Source organism: Thalassophryne amazonica, chromosome 4, assembly GCF_902500255.1.
Source record: "Thalassophryne amazonica chromosome 4, fThaAma1.1, whole genome shotgun sequence".
Lineage (NCBI taxonomy): Eukaryota > Metazoa > Chordata > Actinopteri > Batrachoidiformes > Batrachoididae > Thalassophryne > Thalassophryne amazonica.
In genome coordinates this window covers 42318422-42333670 of record NC_047106.1, presented here as the reverse complement: position 1 = coordinate 42333670, position 15249 = coordinate 42318422, and the positions used below count along the sequence as shown (strand labels likewise).

Here is a 15249-nt window from a genome sequence, read left to right as displayed (position 1 = left end):
ACCCCCTGACAAACATGATATAGTGTATAGTATGTTACTATGCTTTTTACACTTTTAAATTCATTTTATTAGGAAACGGAACATGCTGCGGTCTCAACTTTATCTAAATTCTGGGTCTTTTAGTGAAGCTTAGGGCTAGTGGACAGCGATCACCTCAGAATTTCTTCTGTTTTTCTTGTTGCTTAATGCTGACAAATTACACTGTATTTGTTGTCTTTCCGATGCCCGATTCTGTTTTTTCTCTCTGTTTGAGGTGCAGCTCCATCCAGAGATGGGAGTGTTGTTAACTTCTGCAGGCATCCTGTTCTGTGTACTGGCAAAATTTCCTGTATATTTTTTTTGTAAATTGTGTCGATAGCATGGCCCAAGCAGAGGGTCGCCCCTTTGAGTCTGGTCTGCTTGAGGTTTCTTCCTCAAATCATCAGAGGGAGTTTTTCCTTACCACTGTCACCTGTGTGCTTGCTCTAGGGGTTGGTAAGGTTAGACCAGATTAGATTAGGTTAGATTTGGTGCTATATAAATGAAAATAAATTGAAACTGAAAATGAACAGGTTTTTTTTTTTACATGCCAAACATACATACCTCTGAAATTTTTAATGCCACATTAAGATATACAGCAGAGCAATAATATATATGATTTAATAATTAACTATATCACTGCCTTACATAACACTGGTTATTTATCTAACTGGGACAATTGCGGTTGCAATAGGGAACAGGACCCCCTTTTGAATGTGGGCGATAAAGGGGTAAAATGAAAGAGCATATGACGCCTATGATGTACTTCCGGAGACAGCCTCAGTGTCATTATTCACATTAAATTGTGCTAAAACTTACTGATATAACCTCTCCCATTTGCCTTGTCTTCCCTTCTCCACTGACAACCAGAAAAAACTGCACTTTTCGCGACCACTTGATTGCAGCCGAAAACAAAACTGCACACCATTTTCCGTTAGAAGGGATACTGTGTTTGTACAGGCTGTCCCCGGAAGTGGTCAAATCCCGCGATATCATGTCGGGGTTCAAACGAGACTGCGGTGCCCGATAAGTAAAGAAGAAAAGAAAGAAGGGTTAGGGTTAAATTATGTCTTTTATCCTTTCACTTTTCAAAATAAAAGAGAAAGGATAGAAGACATAATTTAGGATGAGATAAAAATTGGAGGTTTCAGTGAAATCAGCAGTCACAAGAGACAGCATACATTTGTTTATGTGACCAGACTGATCACTACTGTCCAACAAAAAAGAAGAGAGACCCAAGAGGGGTAACTGTATAAATGTCCCATTCATGAGCAGTTCAGGAAACCGCTGAGCGCCTTGTGAAACTCAATACTCCTTTGAGGTCACAAAGTATCAAGAGGCCACATTAAAAAACATTCCTGAGATCAGGTTGAACTGGTCTGTGCTTCCTAATGGCTGGAATGAGAGACGGAGGAAATGTCTCTTTGGCAAGAAACCAGCCTGTTGGAAGTAAAATCTGCCCATCTAATGTGCTCAATTCATTAAAAGATCGGGGACTGCTGGGCTGATGGACAGAAGGAGGCATTACAGTAAACAGAGGCAGAGAATCAAAGATGGGCAATGAGCCTGCAAGAAATATTCACTCATTTAATCCCAGCTTCGCTTTCTTTGGTGAACATGAATACTGTAGATGACTACAGTATATAACCATGAAATTTGCTAAAATACTGGTTTTGGCCTTCCAACTAGAAACCAGGATTGATTTTTCAAACAAGGATTTTCTCCAAAGAAGTCTCGAAGTCCTTCAGAGTTGTCATAGGTGTCTCGATGGCTTCCCTCACTAGTCTCCTTCTTGCATGATTGCTCAGTTTTTGAGACCTGCCTCCTCAATACAATTTTACTATACAGTATCATATGTTTATATTTCCTCATGATTGACATAAAAAAAGTTAATCTATTCACACCCTGACTTGTCTAATGAAAATTGGCTGTAAAAGTGATGATTTACTGTAAATTCATGAAGGTGTACCAATAGTTGCATCTTGCATTATTTCACCATGTAAAAGTATTTATTTTTTATGCTGTTGCTGCTCAACAACAACTGTATTAAATATTCTGATAATTCAAAAGGTGTTATTTGCATTTTCTGAACATATTTCCATAAACAGTGCACTGGCATATATTTTGGGACTGCCTGAAGATAAACCTTTTTGGCTGGAGTTTCAAAAAGCTTTTAATTAGGGCCCCTTCACACATAGTGTGAATTTAGTCAAATTACGGCGAAATAGCGCGTCGACGGGCAGGTGTGCAAGATCCTGGTGCGGTGGTTCATGAACGCTACGCTGCTGCAGCTGCTCGCACTGTGGGACAATCTGCACCACATCGTGCTGCTGATGTGGAGGAAAATAAAATAAAAACCAGCTGTATAATTAGTGAATATCAGTGGGTTGATATAAATAATACATAAAAGGGGACGCAATACAGAACCCCGTGCTTAAATAAAAAAAAAAAAACACTCACGGAATTTGAACCCACACGCTCTGATTACCAGAAAGAAGCTTTACCACTGCGCCACAATCACTGTCTCATAACAGGAGCATGAAATTGTTAAAATCAACAAGCAGATAAACGTATTTTCTAACAAAAGAAAAAAACACTGTGATAACTGACCACACGGTGTTTGGTACAGCGTATTTCTGCTGATATGTGACTGAAAGTGGCGTACTTGTCGTACTGTTGGCTTGTCATATGGTCCTGTGGCGCGCCGCTCACTGTCCTGTTAGACAGACGTGATGTTCAGATCGCCTGCTGCATGTCCACATGAACTGGTGGTCCGGTCCACGTGGAACAGCCTGTCAATGTGCGCACTCTCCAGCCTGTTGTAGAAGCGATATATGCTTTTATGTATTTCAATGTGAGGACAGCAAGCATACACACGCGCGTGTCCTCAAAACACGGTGCGTGTTCTGCAGCTCTGATGTCCAGGACCAGAGTTGTCAACAGCTGCCACACCCCCGTCCGTTCAGCACACAAACCAAGGTGTCACTCTGTGATCAGATGAGAGGTGCCTCACCTGCGGGGGGGGCGCGCAAACCACACGCATGCATGTGTTGGGGGGGAGAGCGAGGGGTGGGAGTGCAAGACACATGCACACATGTTGTGGGGGGAGCCGACACTCTGGCACGTCCCATGTGCACTCGGCAACTCCACAGTTGTGGGGCACTTAGAAAAACTTCACATCCAGCTTGACAATGAATGTCTGCTGAATGTTTTCGTGATGATAGTTCAAATGGCCACAGATTTTCTAAGTGCAAAACGAGGGGTGTTAGACGTTTGTGTGTGTGTCAGCTGGAATTTGTCTGACACCCGCAGCGAGAGGGCCTGATGGGCTCGCACAGCTCACACTCTGTCTTTCAGCCACTGGTGTGCGTAAATAATTGTAGCAACAGATGTACGAGGTGTTCGAGGCAGCTACGAATTTACACGTTTTGCACGCAATTCCTGCTTCATGTGCACTTCGACCAAATTCGTATTGTGTCAAGGGGCCCTTAGTGTATTTGATGTTAATTTACCATTACAGTTTTCTACTGTATTCCTGGGAAACCTCAATAATTTTTATAGATCTCACTCACTCACTCACCTTCAGCTGCTTACTCTAATTAAGGGTGATAGTGAGTGTCAGTCTGCACCTCACTTTCAAATACGAGAGTGATTGGTGCATGTTTGATTAAGATATAACGTAAAATATACATTGAGTTTCTATGTTAAATTTAAATGTCCACAAAACCTGTCATCCGGATCAGATCCGGATCAAGATGTAATTTTAGGCTCTTGGAAATGGTGTTTTATTAAAACAACTTTGGAAGAAAAATTTTATGCTGTTGTCCATGTGATGTGACACCATTTGTGCAGCCCTTATTAGTTATGACTGTTCCAACAGAGGAGCAATAATAAGTGTCACTTTTACCTTTCACTCGCCTGCTTGTGTCTCCAGGGCTGTAAACTAAACTTGACACTACCGGCAGCGGGATGCCCGGGTGCACCTGGCAGTGGAGATTGCCAACTGCTGACTGGCTGGCAAACCAGCATGAGCGAGAAAGGGCAAGAGAACAGTCTGTTCTGACCTGTCTCTCCACTTGGCACACCATCATAAACAATCTCTCTCTCTCTCCAGTTTACCACTTCTGCTCTTGTCAAGTCCTCTCACGCATTCGGGCGGAAATGCTGGCAAGAACATTTGATTAGTGTAAGAAACACTGTTTGTATTTCAAACTTCTAAAAGGACATGAAGTCAGTTGCACACGTAGACAAGGTGATAGTCAATAGTGAGGTCATGTTACTGAGAAGAATGACTGTATTTCTGAGAATTATATCCTTGCAAATTCTCATTTCTCTGAAAGAAAGCCAGCTTGGACCGCCTTCAGCCACAGGTGATATTAGGTTAAACATCAACACGGTTTACGTAACTAGAGAGCATGTGATGATAAAAACATTGTACACTATTCTTATGTAACAAATCTGTTCACTTTCACACATCTCTTCACCACGGCTATGTATTTCTATGCCCTCCTTTTCCTATTGGTTGAATTGTTAACTACAAGCCAACAATGCCTCAGCACAAAATACTACACTGGTCTACCATACTATAGGATCTGACAGGTGTACTGAAACATGTGATCTGCTCATAATGTGTAAAGTGTTGCCTTTGCTGGAGTAACTGTTGAAAACCAATTACTACCCGAGTTATTATCTCCTCCACAAACAAGCTTACACCCATATTTACCCTTTGCTTGTCCACTGCACCACTCTAATACTAATGAACTTAATCACAAAAATCAAAAGATCGGACATGACGTGGCATAGACTGTCAGGTTTATAAGTATTTGGACAGTGACAATTTTTGTAACATAGGTGAAATGAAACCATCAAGATGTGCTTTTAGTATAGACTTTCATCTGTAGTTCAAGGGGTTTAAAAAAATAACAAAATAATAATAATTAAAAATCATGTTAACACATTTGGTGATGATACATAAACACTTCCAATCAATCAGTCATTAAGAAAAACAATCAGTGTGGTGCTATATGGTAACTCTGTCTTGAGTAGGCAGTTCTCAAAAACTAACAGCGCAAGAAAGAGACAAGTGAGGGTAGCTACCAAAACACCCATAACAACTCCATAGGAGTTATAGGTTTATGCAGCTGCGCATGGAGAAAGTGTGCACAGTGCGATTTTTCACTGGCTGCACCAAATACTTATGGACTCCGAAAATAGAAAAAATATATACATAAATGGCCACAATTCAAAATTGTTTCAAGCGACATTTTTGTAAAACCTCTTCAATTAAATAGAAAGTTCTATACTACAAGCACATATTGATTTGAGGGTTAAATTAAAATTAAAAACCTACATTTAGTAGGTTTCAGGTTTGAAATAATCACTCTAAAAACATTACATGCTGCTATAAATCAATGCCATCGATAAACAAAGATAAGACTGTTTGTTTTGTGAAGACTGGCTTATGAATGACTCAACTGCAGTGAGAAATTGGAAACAGAAATGACTATATAAATCAGCAGCAGGACATTATTTTGAAACAAAACAAAAATGAAAGAACAGGTGATGCTCACAGAGCAAACATCAGTGCCCCCCCCAAAAAAGAGTCTAAAAATCAGCTGATGCCCGTCCCGCTTTTTTGGCTGTTTGTTGGTTTTCTATGGGTTATTAACCCCATAAATGAACCATGAGCAGCTTAGCTTGTATCTCAAACTAACCCATCATGGTTAGCTTAAGGCACACAGCCGTCAAGCCTTAAGTCTTAAATTATGGCCTGTCAGTGACTCACTGAGGGTGCTAAGATGTTGCGTTTGACGTCATTTGTTTGAGGCTTGTGCCCCATTTGCCTGGATTTAGCAGCAGAGACTGACATCCCCTATGTATCACATGAGTGGGAGTAAAGATGGCTTTGGGAGTACTTACAAACCCACTGAAAATAAACTCCAAGATAAACCAATGTCACCCTGTAGCACAAGATGGGATGACATAGTGAATGATCCCACATGGGGAACTTTGTCCTCTCTGTTTGACCACATTACAGGAGGTGGATTTACACAAGGTGTGGAACTGTTCACCAGCCAAAGTTGGCATCATCTGGCTGTTTGTGCAGGATGGAAAGGGACAAGAGACCATACGGGTGTATAATGGAAAAATACTGCCATCCAGACAAACTGCAAAATAGGCAGCTCGTGCCCTCAGTCCTTGTGTGCATGAAGGAAATTAAAGGATACTGGGATAAACTTGTCAAGGGCTATTCTGTTCTGGAGATCCACTACGGAAATGACTGGGGCTTAAATGAGCCACGCTGCTCACCCCCCCCCCCCCCCCCCCACCAAATCTAAACTGACATTATACTGTTGCCCCAGTGAAGTCCCCCCTGCCAGGAGAAATAGCCACACTCACAGCCTCCATGTTCTACAAGGTCCATAAATCAGCAGTGTAGTCGATTAAAAACGCTGAAACAGTGACTTTGCTGTCAGCGTACCAGGCCAAGCTATTGCAAGAGCTGGGTCATTACTTGGGCAAGACCGGTCCAAGTCTGGACATGAGCTGTGTAATCCTAGACCTCATCCTCCGTGTCCAGAAGAGGTGCTCAGGGCTACAGATGATTCAGGGACCTAGCAGTCAGGGAACAATGCTTCTAGTTCATCCTCTCAAGTTTGCATGCAACAGGTGATTTCAGAATGCCCATTCAACCTGTGCAGCATAAAAGCTTTATTTGGAGAGTTGTCACTTATATGCAGCAGGCCAACCAACCTGAAGAGAAAATATATGGATGAGTTGACTATGTCTTCACTGTAAGGTGCCACATCAGTCTCAACCTCCAAGACACTATAGATTTGCTACTGTAATTTCTAAGAGTTGCAGTGGGGCAATTCCATGAGACTGTCATGTCTGTTACTACTTTGAATGGCCCTGCTGTAACTTATCAGTCCCACAGACATCTTATATATTAATATAAGCAACAGGTTGGTTGTCCCACAGCAGCCTCTACTCAAGGTTCTTGACATAGAGCAATATCTCCACCTGGTGGGCATTTACCATTAATGCAGGTGCGATAGAATTTCAGCAAAGAGCTCTAGTTCTCAATAGGATGAAGAAATAATGGGTGAAACATAATTCTGTGAGAAGGCTAGATCACAGCATGATCACTGACAGGGAAAATGAATGTGACGCCTCACAGAATTGCCCAGTGGCAGCTTAAGGAGCATCAGCTTTCACGCTCAGAAGCAACAAGCAGAGACAACAGCCACAGAAATCTTGTAACAATAAATATTATTTATTTATTTGTTACTGGAGATATTACTACACCAGCAGCCACAACAAACTGCCAATCCTGTGTTCAAGAGGGCAAGAAAAGCTGGTTATCTTAGGATTTGACACAAATCACTTTCCACTTCCATTTACTGGGTACCACTGGAAGGACTCTGTCAAATGAATAGTTACTTAGAAAGTTGTGAGGGAACGTCAACTATGATATTTTTGCCATGCGATGCATTTCTGGCATGATCCAGTGGGCAATGTTTTAGTGTTGAGGAGGCCAGGGGCTACAAATAGCCAATGGGACACCCATGTTTCACTTACTTGTGGCAGATACATGGTTAGTTTTGAAAGGTGGTGATGAACCTGTTGTCTGCCTGGGTGGTTACCATCAAGGGCCCAGGCAGCAATGTAGTATGATAGATACGGTGACGCCTATCACCAATATATGTTCCCAAGCCTGACTTCCAAAATCTGTCCTGTCTTATAATTTGAAATCCTACTTAGGGAAGCGGGGGTGGGGGGTACAGATCCACACTGATATCCAGGTTATTCTTTGCCATTTTGTAGATATCACTGATTTGATGCATGGAAATTTCTGTAGTAATAAAACCTTATGAGCACTTTTGATGCTATGAAGCCAAATTGTATTTCCAGATCACTAATTTCTAAAGAATCCGTTGAAAAAATTGCAGGATACTGACTGTAATATCTGCCAATATAATATCCCTTTTTCCCTAGTAATCATCACTACCTTTTCCCAAAATGACAAGAAAGTCTGATATTTTTTTATGTTATCCTGATAAACAGACAATTCAATCTAAAAGTAAAACCCTCCTAGTGGGAAGTAACTGCTGCATATTAGCTCATGGTTATAAAACACTTCTTAAGGTGCTTTCAGATGCACAGTACAGAATGTGGCTGAGTTGTAATACTCAGAGGCAAATCTGAAGGACAAATTATAAATCTGCTCCTAAAAGGTCAATCTTCAACATTGCAGTCGTCAGTACTCGTGGGCCATATGTGTGTGCTCACGGATAATCGGAGACGTCACTCAAACTCGTGCCAACACTTGTGTGCGCACACACACACACAACCACTGCTCTTATGCACAAATTCACGCCATGTCAAAAGAAACACAGATGCATGTTGTGCATGCTGTGTCCAAAGAGAGACCATCAGGTCTCGGGGACTAGAAGGAGAGAGCATATCTCACCCATATTGGCCTCTCTTCATTGGCTTCCTGTTAATTCTAGAATAGAATTTAAAATTCTTCTTCTTACTTATCAGGTTTTGAATAATCAGGTCCCTTCTTATCTTAGGGACCTCGTAGTACCATATCACCCCAATAGAGCGCTTCACTCTCAGACTGCAGGCTTACTTGTAGTTCCTAGGGTTTGTAAGAGTAGAATGGGAGGCAGAGCCTTCAGCTTTCAGGCTCCTCTCCTGTGGAACCAGCTCCCAATTCAGATCAGGGAGACAGACACCCTCTCTACTTTTAAGATTAGGCTTAAAACTTTCCTTTTTGCTAAAGCTTATAGTTAGGGCTGGATCAGGTGACCCTGAACCATCCCTTAGTTATGCTGCTATAGACTTAGACTGCTGTTGGATTCCCATGATGCACTGTTTCTTTCTCTTTTTGCTCTGTATGCACCACTCTGCATTTAATCATTAGTGATCGATCTCTGCTCCCCTCCACAGCATGTCTTTTTCCTGGTTCTCTCCCTCAGCCCCAACCAGTCCCAGCAGAAGACTGCCCCTCCCTGAGCCTGGTTCTGCTGGAGGTTTCTTCCTGTTAAAAGGGAGTTTTTCCTTCCCACTGTCGCCAAGTGCTTGCTCACAGGGGGTCGTTTTGACCGTTGGGGTTTTACATAATTATTGTATGGCCTTGCCTTGCAATATAAAGCGCCTTGGGGCAACTGTTTGTTGTGATTTGGCGCTATATAAAAAAAAAAAATTGATTGATTGATTGATCAGGCAGAGCAGAAGGAAAAGAAATGGACAGGACAAGCAGGAGGACAACAAAATGTACAATGTGCCAAGCTGCCAAGCCTGGCCAACACTGAAGTGTATTCAATGTACTGTAATTTCTGATTACATAACAAAAGCTGACACATAACAGTTCCATGCTAAACCTGATGAACCTGCGCGTGTACGCTGGCAGCAGCAAGGCCATGCTGATCACTGATGAAACTGAAAGTCAAGTCTCATCAAATCACGGCATGACTATTTACATAGATAGCTACAAGGAGTAGAGCCTTTAACAACAGCTTTAGAGCAAAGAATTAATCAACAGTTTTGTTTAGTTTGTTTTTTCTTGATCCCAATCACTTTAATATAGACCTGCCGATACTGAGTTCTGATCAGATACTTGTATTTTCCTAGATGTAACGCTTGCACAGGACACACTGCAAACACTTAAAAACAATCCAATATATTTAAGGGATTAAAAAAAACATACCTACAATCCAAGATGGCTTCATTTGTTTATTTATCCCCCCCCCCCCCCCCAACAAAAATCACAAAACAAAATTATTTTTTTTGTTTGTTTGTTTCTGATGTGGTTATTATTATCAATTCCTCTTCGTTCAGCATTGTAGTAGCAAAACCACAATGACATGGATCAAACACTGATGGCTGTGATGCATCCATCCTCATACATTTATTATTTCTCCTCATTGTATTATTATTATTATTATTAATACATGCCAAGATATCTTAAAATATGTCTTCAAAAGTTGATCTTCACTCCCCCAGTTATGGGCCTGCATAATATGTTCATTTTGTCATAATATTAAATTTGAACCAAGTTTATTGCCTCTTTCTCAAGATGGGTTAACTGGTTGATTAGTTTGGTGTACCTTAGCAGCACTGTACTGAGTGCCCATCTAGTTATTTTGAACAGCAAAATACTGGTAGAAATGCCCACGCATATTAGCTTGCATTAAATTGACATGATATTTTTTATTAAGTAATAATAATAATAATACCCTTGTCCAATGACTGCTGGGATAGGCTCTAATCCTAGATGGATGATAATAATGGTAGTAATAATAAAATTAAATTCATTATTCGTATAGCACCAAATCACAACAATGCTACCTCAAGGCTCTAATAATAATAATACAAAAGTGCAAATGTCAACAGCAACCTACAATTAAAATATTATTTTTCAGTTTTTTTTCTTCTTGAATCCAGCCAATAACTGATGTGTATATGATGTACAGTGTGTGTGTGTGTGTGTGCCTGTAGATAATCTTGTGCACCAATAAAACACGCTTACGTGTTATTTTGTGTGTATTTATATCCGGTATTGTACAGAAGAAGCTGTTTTGGAGCGTGGAAGATATTAAACGGTGGTTATATAATGACTGACCTGCCCGCTGATCCTGGATCAGCGGGTTTTTACCTCTGCCAACCCACTCGTAACACTGAACCAACAACTTTGCCAAGCTGAACAACAAACCACTCATTTTAACACAACTCCAGTCGTCTGTACCGCAGTCACACCTGAGCGCGGCAGGAGACGAAGCGCAGCGTGCGCGTCCAGTATAAGGTCATCGTTATATGCTCCCACTGATTTTTTGGGCATTTGCATATTTTCTTCCCTAATAGTTGAAGCAGATAGAGCCGAAGAACAACACACAGTAACTATTACAGACGGCGCAATGAAAGTCATTGCTAACGCGCAACTACGCGGTCAGCCTTAAATTGGCAGATTTTTGAGTGGAGTTTGGCATGTCTTCGGGGCAGTTGTCGCTTCCTACCTTGGCTTGGTTGATGAGAAGCCCTACGAAGGTTGACACCAGCACCGAGCCGGACATGCTGCCTTTCCTCCGCATCTCCTGCTTGAGGAAGGGGAAGGCGGCGGCCGGCGGCGGCTCCTCGGGCACGGTGACCGTGTAGGACTGTCGCATGCTGGGCATGCCGCCGGACTCCAGCCGATTACCGCCGCGATTAAGTCAGACGACAGCGAAGCTTTCTCCTCTCTCTCCGAGTTGTGTTGCAATGAAGCGGATTCGTGATGAGTCTCTGTCTGTTGTCATTCATTCATTCATGTCACGGTGAGGACGCTGAATCACACACTGAAGAGAGGAGCAGTGGATTCTTCTCTCTTTTTTCTTTCTTTTTTAAATCCAGTGACAGTGAAATAACTAATATTAGTTTGGAGAAAGATACAGCTCGGAAAAACGCGAATATACAGAGCTAGTCACGACTTTTTTTTCTTTTTCTTTGCAGGTATAGGCAAAAGAGTTCGTTTTGAAACCACAAAAAAATAAATGCATTTTGTGGTTCCGTTTAGTTTTTACATGATAGAAGACCCGCCCCTTTTGGGTAAGACTGTGACGTCAGAGACCACCTACAGCCGCGCTGTGCGCCTACGTCAGTCAAAAAAAACAAACAAAAAAACAAAACAGTCCTTCCACTGTTCCTGAAGGTCTAATATTTGCCTCCAAGGAGAACAAGTTTTATCATACGTTATGCTTCACAAAGCTATTAATTCCTGTGTTTAACATATGCACAAATATCATCAGTGACAGTTTTTTTCAGAAGAATAATGTAGCCTAGAGTCTCCCATGTGCCTTCTGGCAAACTGTACCTGTATTTATATTTCTTAATGTTTCATGTAATGTCCAAGACATATCCAGTGACTTGGAATTCTTCATGTATCCATCCCTGTGACTCGCAAGAAAATGGATGTAAAAGTGAATATTTATATTGACAATAATAATAATCATGCAGATTTTGTCCAATTACTTGTCACCTTTAAAAATGGATGGATTGTGTATGAAAATGTCTATATTTACAATATCAAATCAAATCAATTTTATTTATATAGTGCCAAATCACAACAAACAGTCGCCCCAAGGCGCTTTATATTGTAAGGCAAAAGCCATACAATAATTACAGAAAAACCCCAACGGTCAAAACGAGCCCCTATGAGCAAGCACTTGGCGACAATGGGAAGGAAAACTCCCTTTTAACAGGAAGAAACCTCCAACAGAACCAGGCTCAGGGAGGGGCAGTCTTCTGCTGGGACTGGTTGGGGCTGAGGGGAGAGAATCAGGAAAAAGACATGCTGTGGAAGAGAGCAGAGATCATTCACTAATGATTAAAAGCAGAGTGGTGCATACAGAGCAAAAACAGGTGAATAAAAAGAAACACTGGGTGCATCATGGGAAACCCCCCCAGCAGTCTAAGTCTATAGCAGCATAACTAAGGGATGGTTCAGGGTTACCTGATCCAACCCTAACTATAAGCTTTTTCAAAAAGGAAAGTTTTAAGCTTAATCTTAAAAGTAGAGAGGGTGTCTGTCTCCCTGATCTGAATTGGGAGCTGGTTCCACAGGAGAGGAGCCTGAAAGCTGAAGGCTCTGCCTCCCATTCTACTCTTACAAACCCTAGGAACTACAAGTAAGCCTGCAGTCTGAGAGCGAAGCGCTCTATTGGGGTGATATGGTACTATGAGGTCCCTAAGATAAGATGGGACCTGATTATTCAAAACCTTATAAGTAAGAAGAAGAATTTTAAATTCTATTCTGGAATTAACAGGAAGCCAATGAAGAGAGGCCAATATGGGTGAAATATGCTCTTTCCTTCTAGTCCCTGTCAGTACTCTAGCTGCAGCATTTTGAATTAACTGAAGGCTTTTCAGGGAACTTTTAGGACAACCTGATAATAATGAATTACAGAAGTCCAGCCTAGAAGAAATAAATGCATGAATTAGCTTTTCAGCATCACTCTGAGACAAGACCTTTCTAATTTTAGAGATATTGCGCAAATGCAAAAAAGCAGTCCTACATATTTGTTTAATATGCGCATTGAATGACATATCCTGATCAAAAATGACTCCAAGATTTTGTGTTTGTTTACAAATTCCAGCACTAGTGATTCCTTATCACATCTAAACTCCACTTCACATATTGTAAATAAGATGCTCCTATTTTTTTAATTGCAATCATGTTTATATATGCATATATACTTATATATATATGAGGTCTTTTAGAAAAGTATCCGACCTTTTTATTTTTTGCAAAAACCATATGGTTTTGAATCACGTGTGATTGCATCAGCCAAGCTTCAACCTTTGTGCGCATGCGTGAGTTTTTTCACGCCTGTCGGTTGCGTCATTCGCCTGTGAGCAGGCTTTGTGTGAGCAGTGGTCCACCCCTCTCGTCGGATTTTTATTGCAAATAAAATGTCTGAACGATTTGGAGCTTTGCTGCATCAATTTTTTCCAGAAACTGTGAGAGACCTCCAGGTGGACACCATTCGGAAAATTCAGATGGCTTTCAGGGACCATTTTATGGGGATTACACAGATTAAGGAGTGCTCCAGCCGGTTTAAAGACCGCCCACAGCTGCTGAGAGAGCGCGCTGCACTCCGAGCCCGATCGACAGGCTGAAACAACCAGATCATTTCCAACGTGAAGGCTTTGTTGATCCGGGACGTCGTCTGACTTACACAAAAATGGCAGAAGACGTGGACATCAAGACTTTTTCGGCACGGAATTCCTCCGCACGTCTGTCTCAATGTACCGAAAAAGTGCTGATGTCCATGTCTTCCGCAGTTCCTGTGCTAGTCAGACGACATCCCGGATCAAAACAGCGTCCAGTTTGGAAATGAACGGCACATTCCACTGTTACAGGAGATTTTGTCATGGAAAGAGGAGCGGAGGAATTCCGCGTGTCGCAGCAGAGCCGCATGGCGCAAAGCAACGCCGTGATGAAGCCTCACAGGACATGTTCCGGCATGTCCAGCTCATGCACAATTTCTCGGATAGTCACACGACTGAAAAGCCACCGAAAGCCGTCTGAAAGCCATCTGAAAGCTGTCCAGTGAGACCAACACGGAGGTGGTTTTGTGCCGCGCCATGAGCGGCACGGTGGCACATTCCTCCGCTCCTCTTTCCATGAAAACAACTCCTGTAACAGTGGAATGTGCCAAAAAAGCCTTGATGTCCACGTTTTCTGCCATTTTTGTGTAAGTCAGACGACGTCCTGGATCAGCAAAGCCTTCACATTGGAAATGATCTGGTTGTTTCAAAAATTTGATGCAGCAAAGATAAAAATCTGACGAGAGGGGTGGACCACCGCTCACACAAAGCCTGCTCACAGGCGAATGACGCAACCGACAGGCGTGAAAAAACTCACGCATGCGCACGAAGGTTCAAGCTTGGCTGATGCAATCACACGTGATTCAAATCCATATGGTTTTTGCAAAAAATAAAAAGGTCGGATACTTTTCTAACAGACCTCGTATATATATATATATATATATATATATATATATATACTTATCTGCTCTTTGGGAGAAAGAGCAGAAGAAGGTAGCACCTGGATTTTACGGGCCTGGGCGCAACAGGAAACAGCTGTTGCAGACCCACTATCATGAGGGATACTGAGCTTAATGGGTTCGAAATCCCGAGAAGTGATAGCGCTCAGCTGATGACCCAGGCCCTGGGAAATAGCGCTTTTTGGCGTACTTTTCTCTATTTCCGCTGGTTACAAGTGTCAACCGTGAAGAGAGCGGTGACCGGGCAGAGTTCCGAAAAGGGCGTGAGCTGTCCGCCCTGTTGCTCTTTGAGTGGCGAAGAGAAGCAGCAGCTGCAGGCAATCAAGTTATAACAGGTCTAGACAACCGAGTATGACCTGGCTAGGCATTTGCAGTGATGGTAGGAAGGCGTTTTGCCTTTTGGGGGTCACGCCTGCCCAAGTCCGGCAGCCCCAGACCAATAAGTAACCCTCCGGCTCATCTGCGGTCAGGAGGAGCCGCCTAGACCAAGCGCAGATGTAAAACAGTGGCTCACAAGTTCAACAAATGGTGCAACATTGGAATTTCATGATAACGATACTGGAAATGTTTCAAGTGGACAATCTAGTAACCAGCAACAATGCCAAGGTTGTGGATGTGTGTTTAAATCCGAAAAAGGGTGGAAGATCACCAGACAAAGATGAAATGCGGTCGCATTGTG

The 15249-nt window shown here is 42.1% G+C and overlaps 1 protein-coding gene across 7 annotated transcripts in view; it reads right to left on the bottom strand.

Annotated features, from left to right (window-relative positions):
- Positions 1 to 15249, bottom strand: part of usp2a (ubiquitin specific peptidase 2a) — a 148387-nt gene that overhangs the window by 45062 nt on the left and 88076 nt on the right. For 2 of the 7 annotated variants that reach the window (XM_034167769.1, XM_034167770.1), the window contains exon 1: positions 11043 to 11563. The exons of the other annotated variants lie outside the window; for them this stretch is intronic. In XM_034167769.1, the coding sequence (XP_034023660.1) occupies positions 11043 to 11201 (159 nt within the window). In that variant the 5' untranslated portion in view covers positions 11202 to 11563. Of the gene's footprint in view, positions 1 to 11042; positions 11564 to 15249 lie in introns of those variants that run through there. 7 annotated transcript variants of the gene reach the window in all.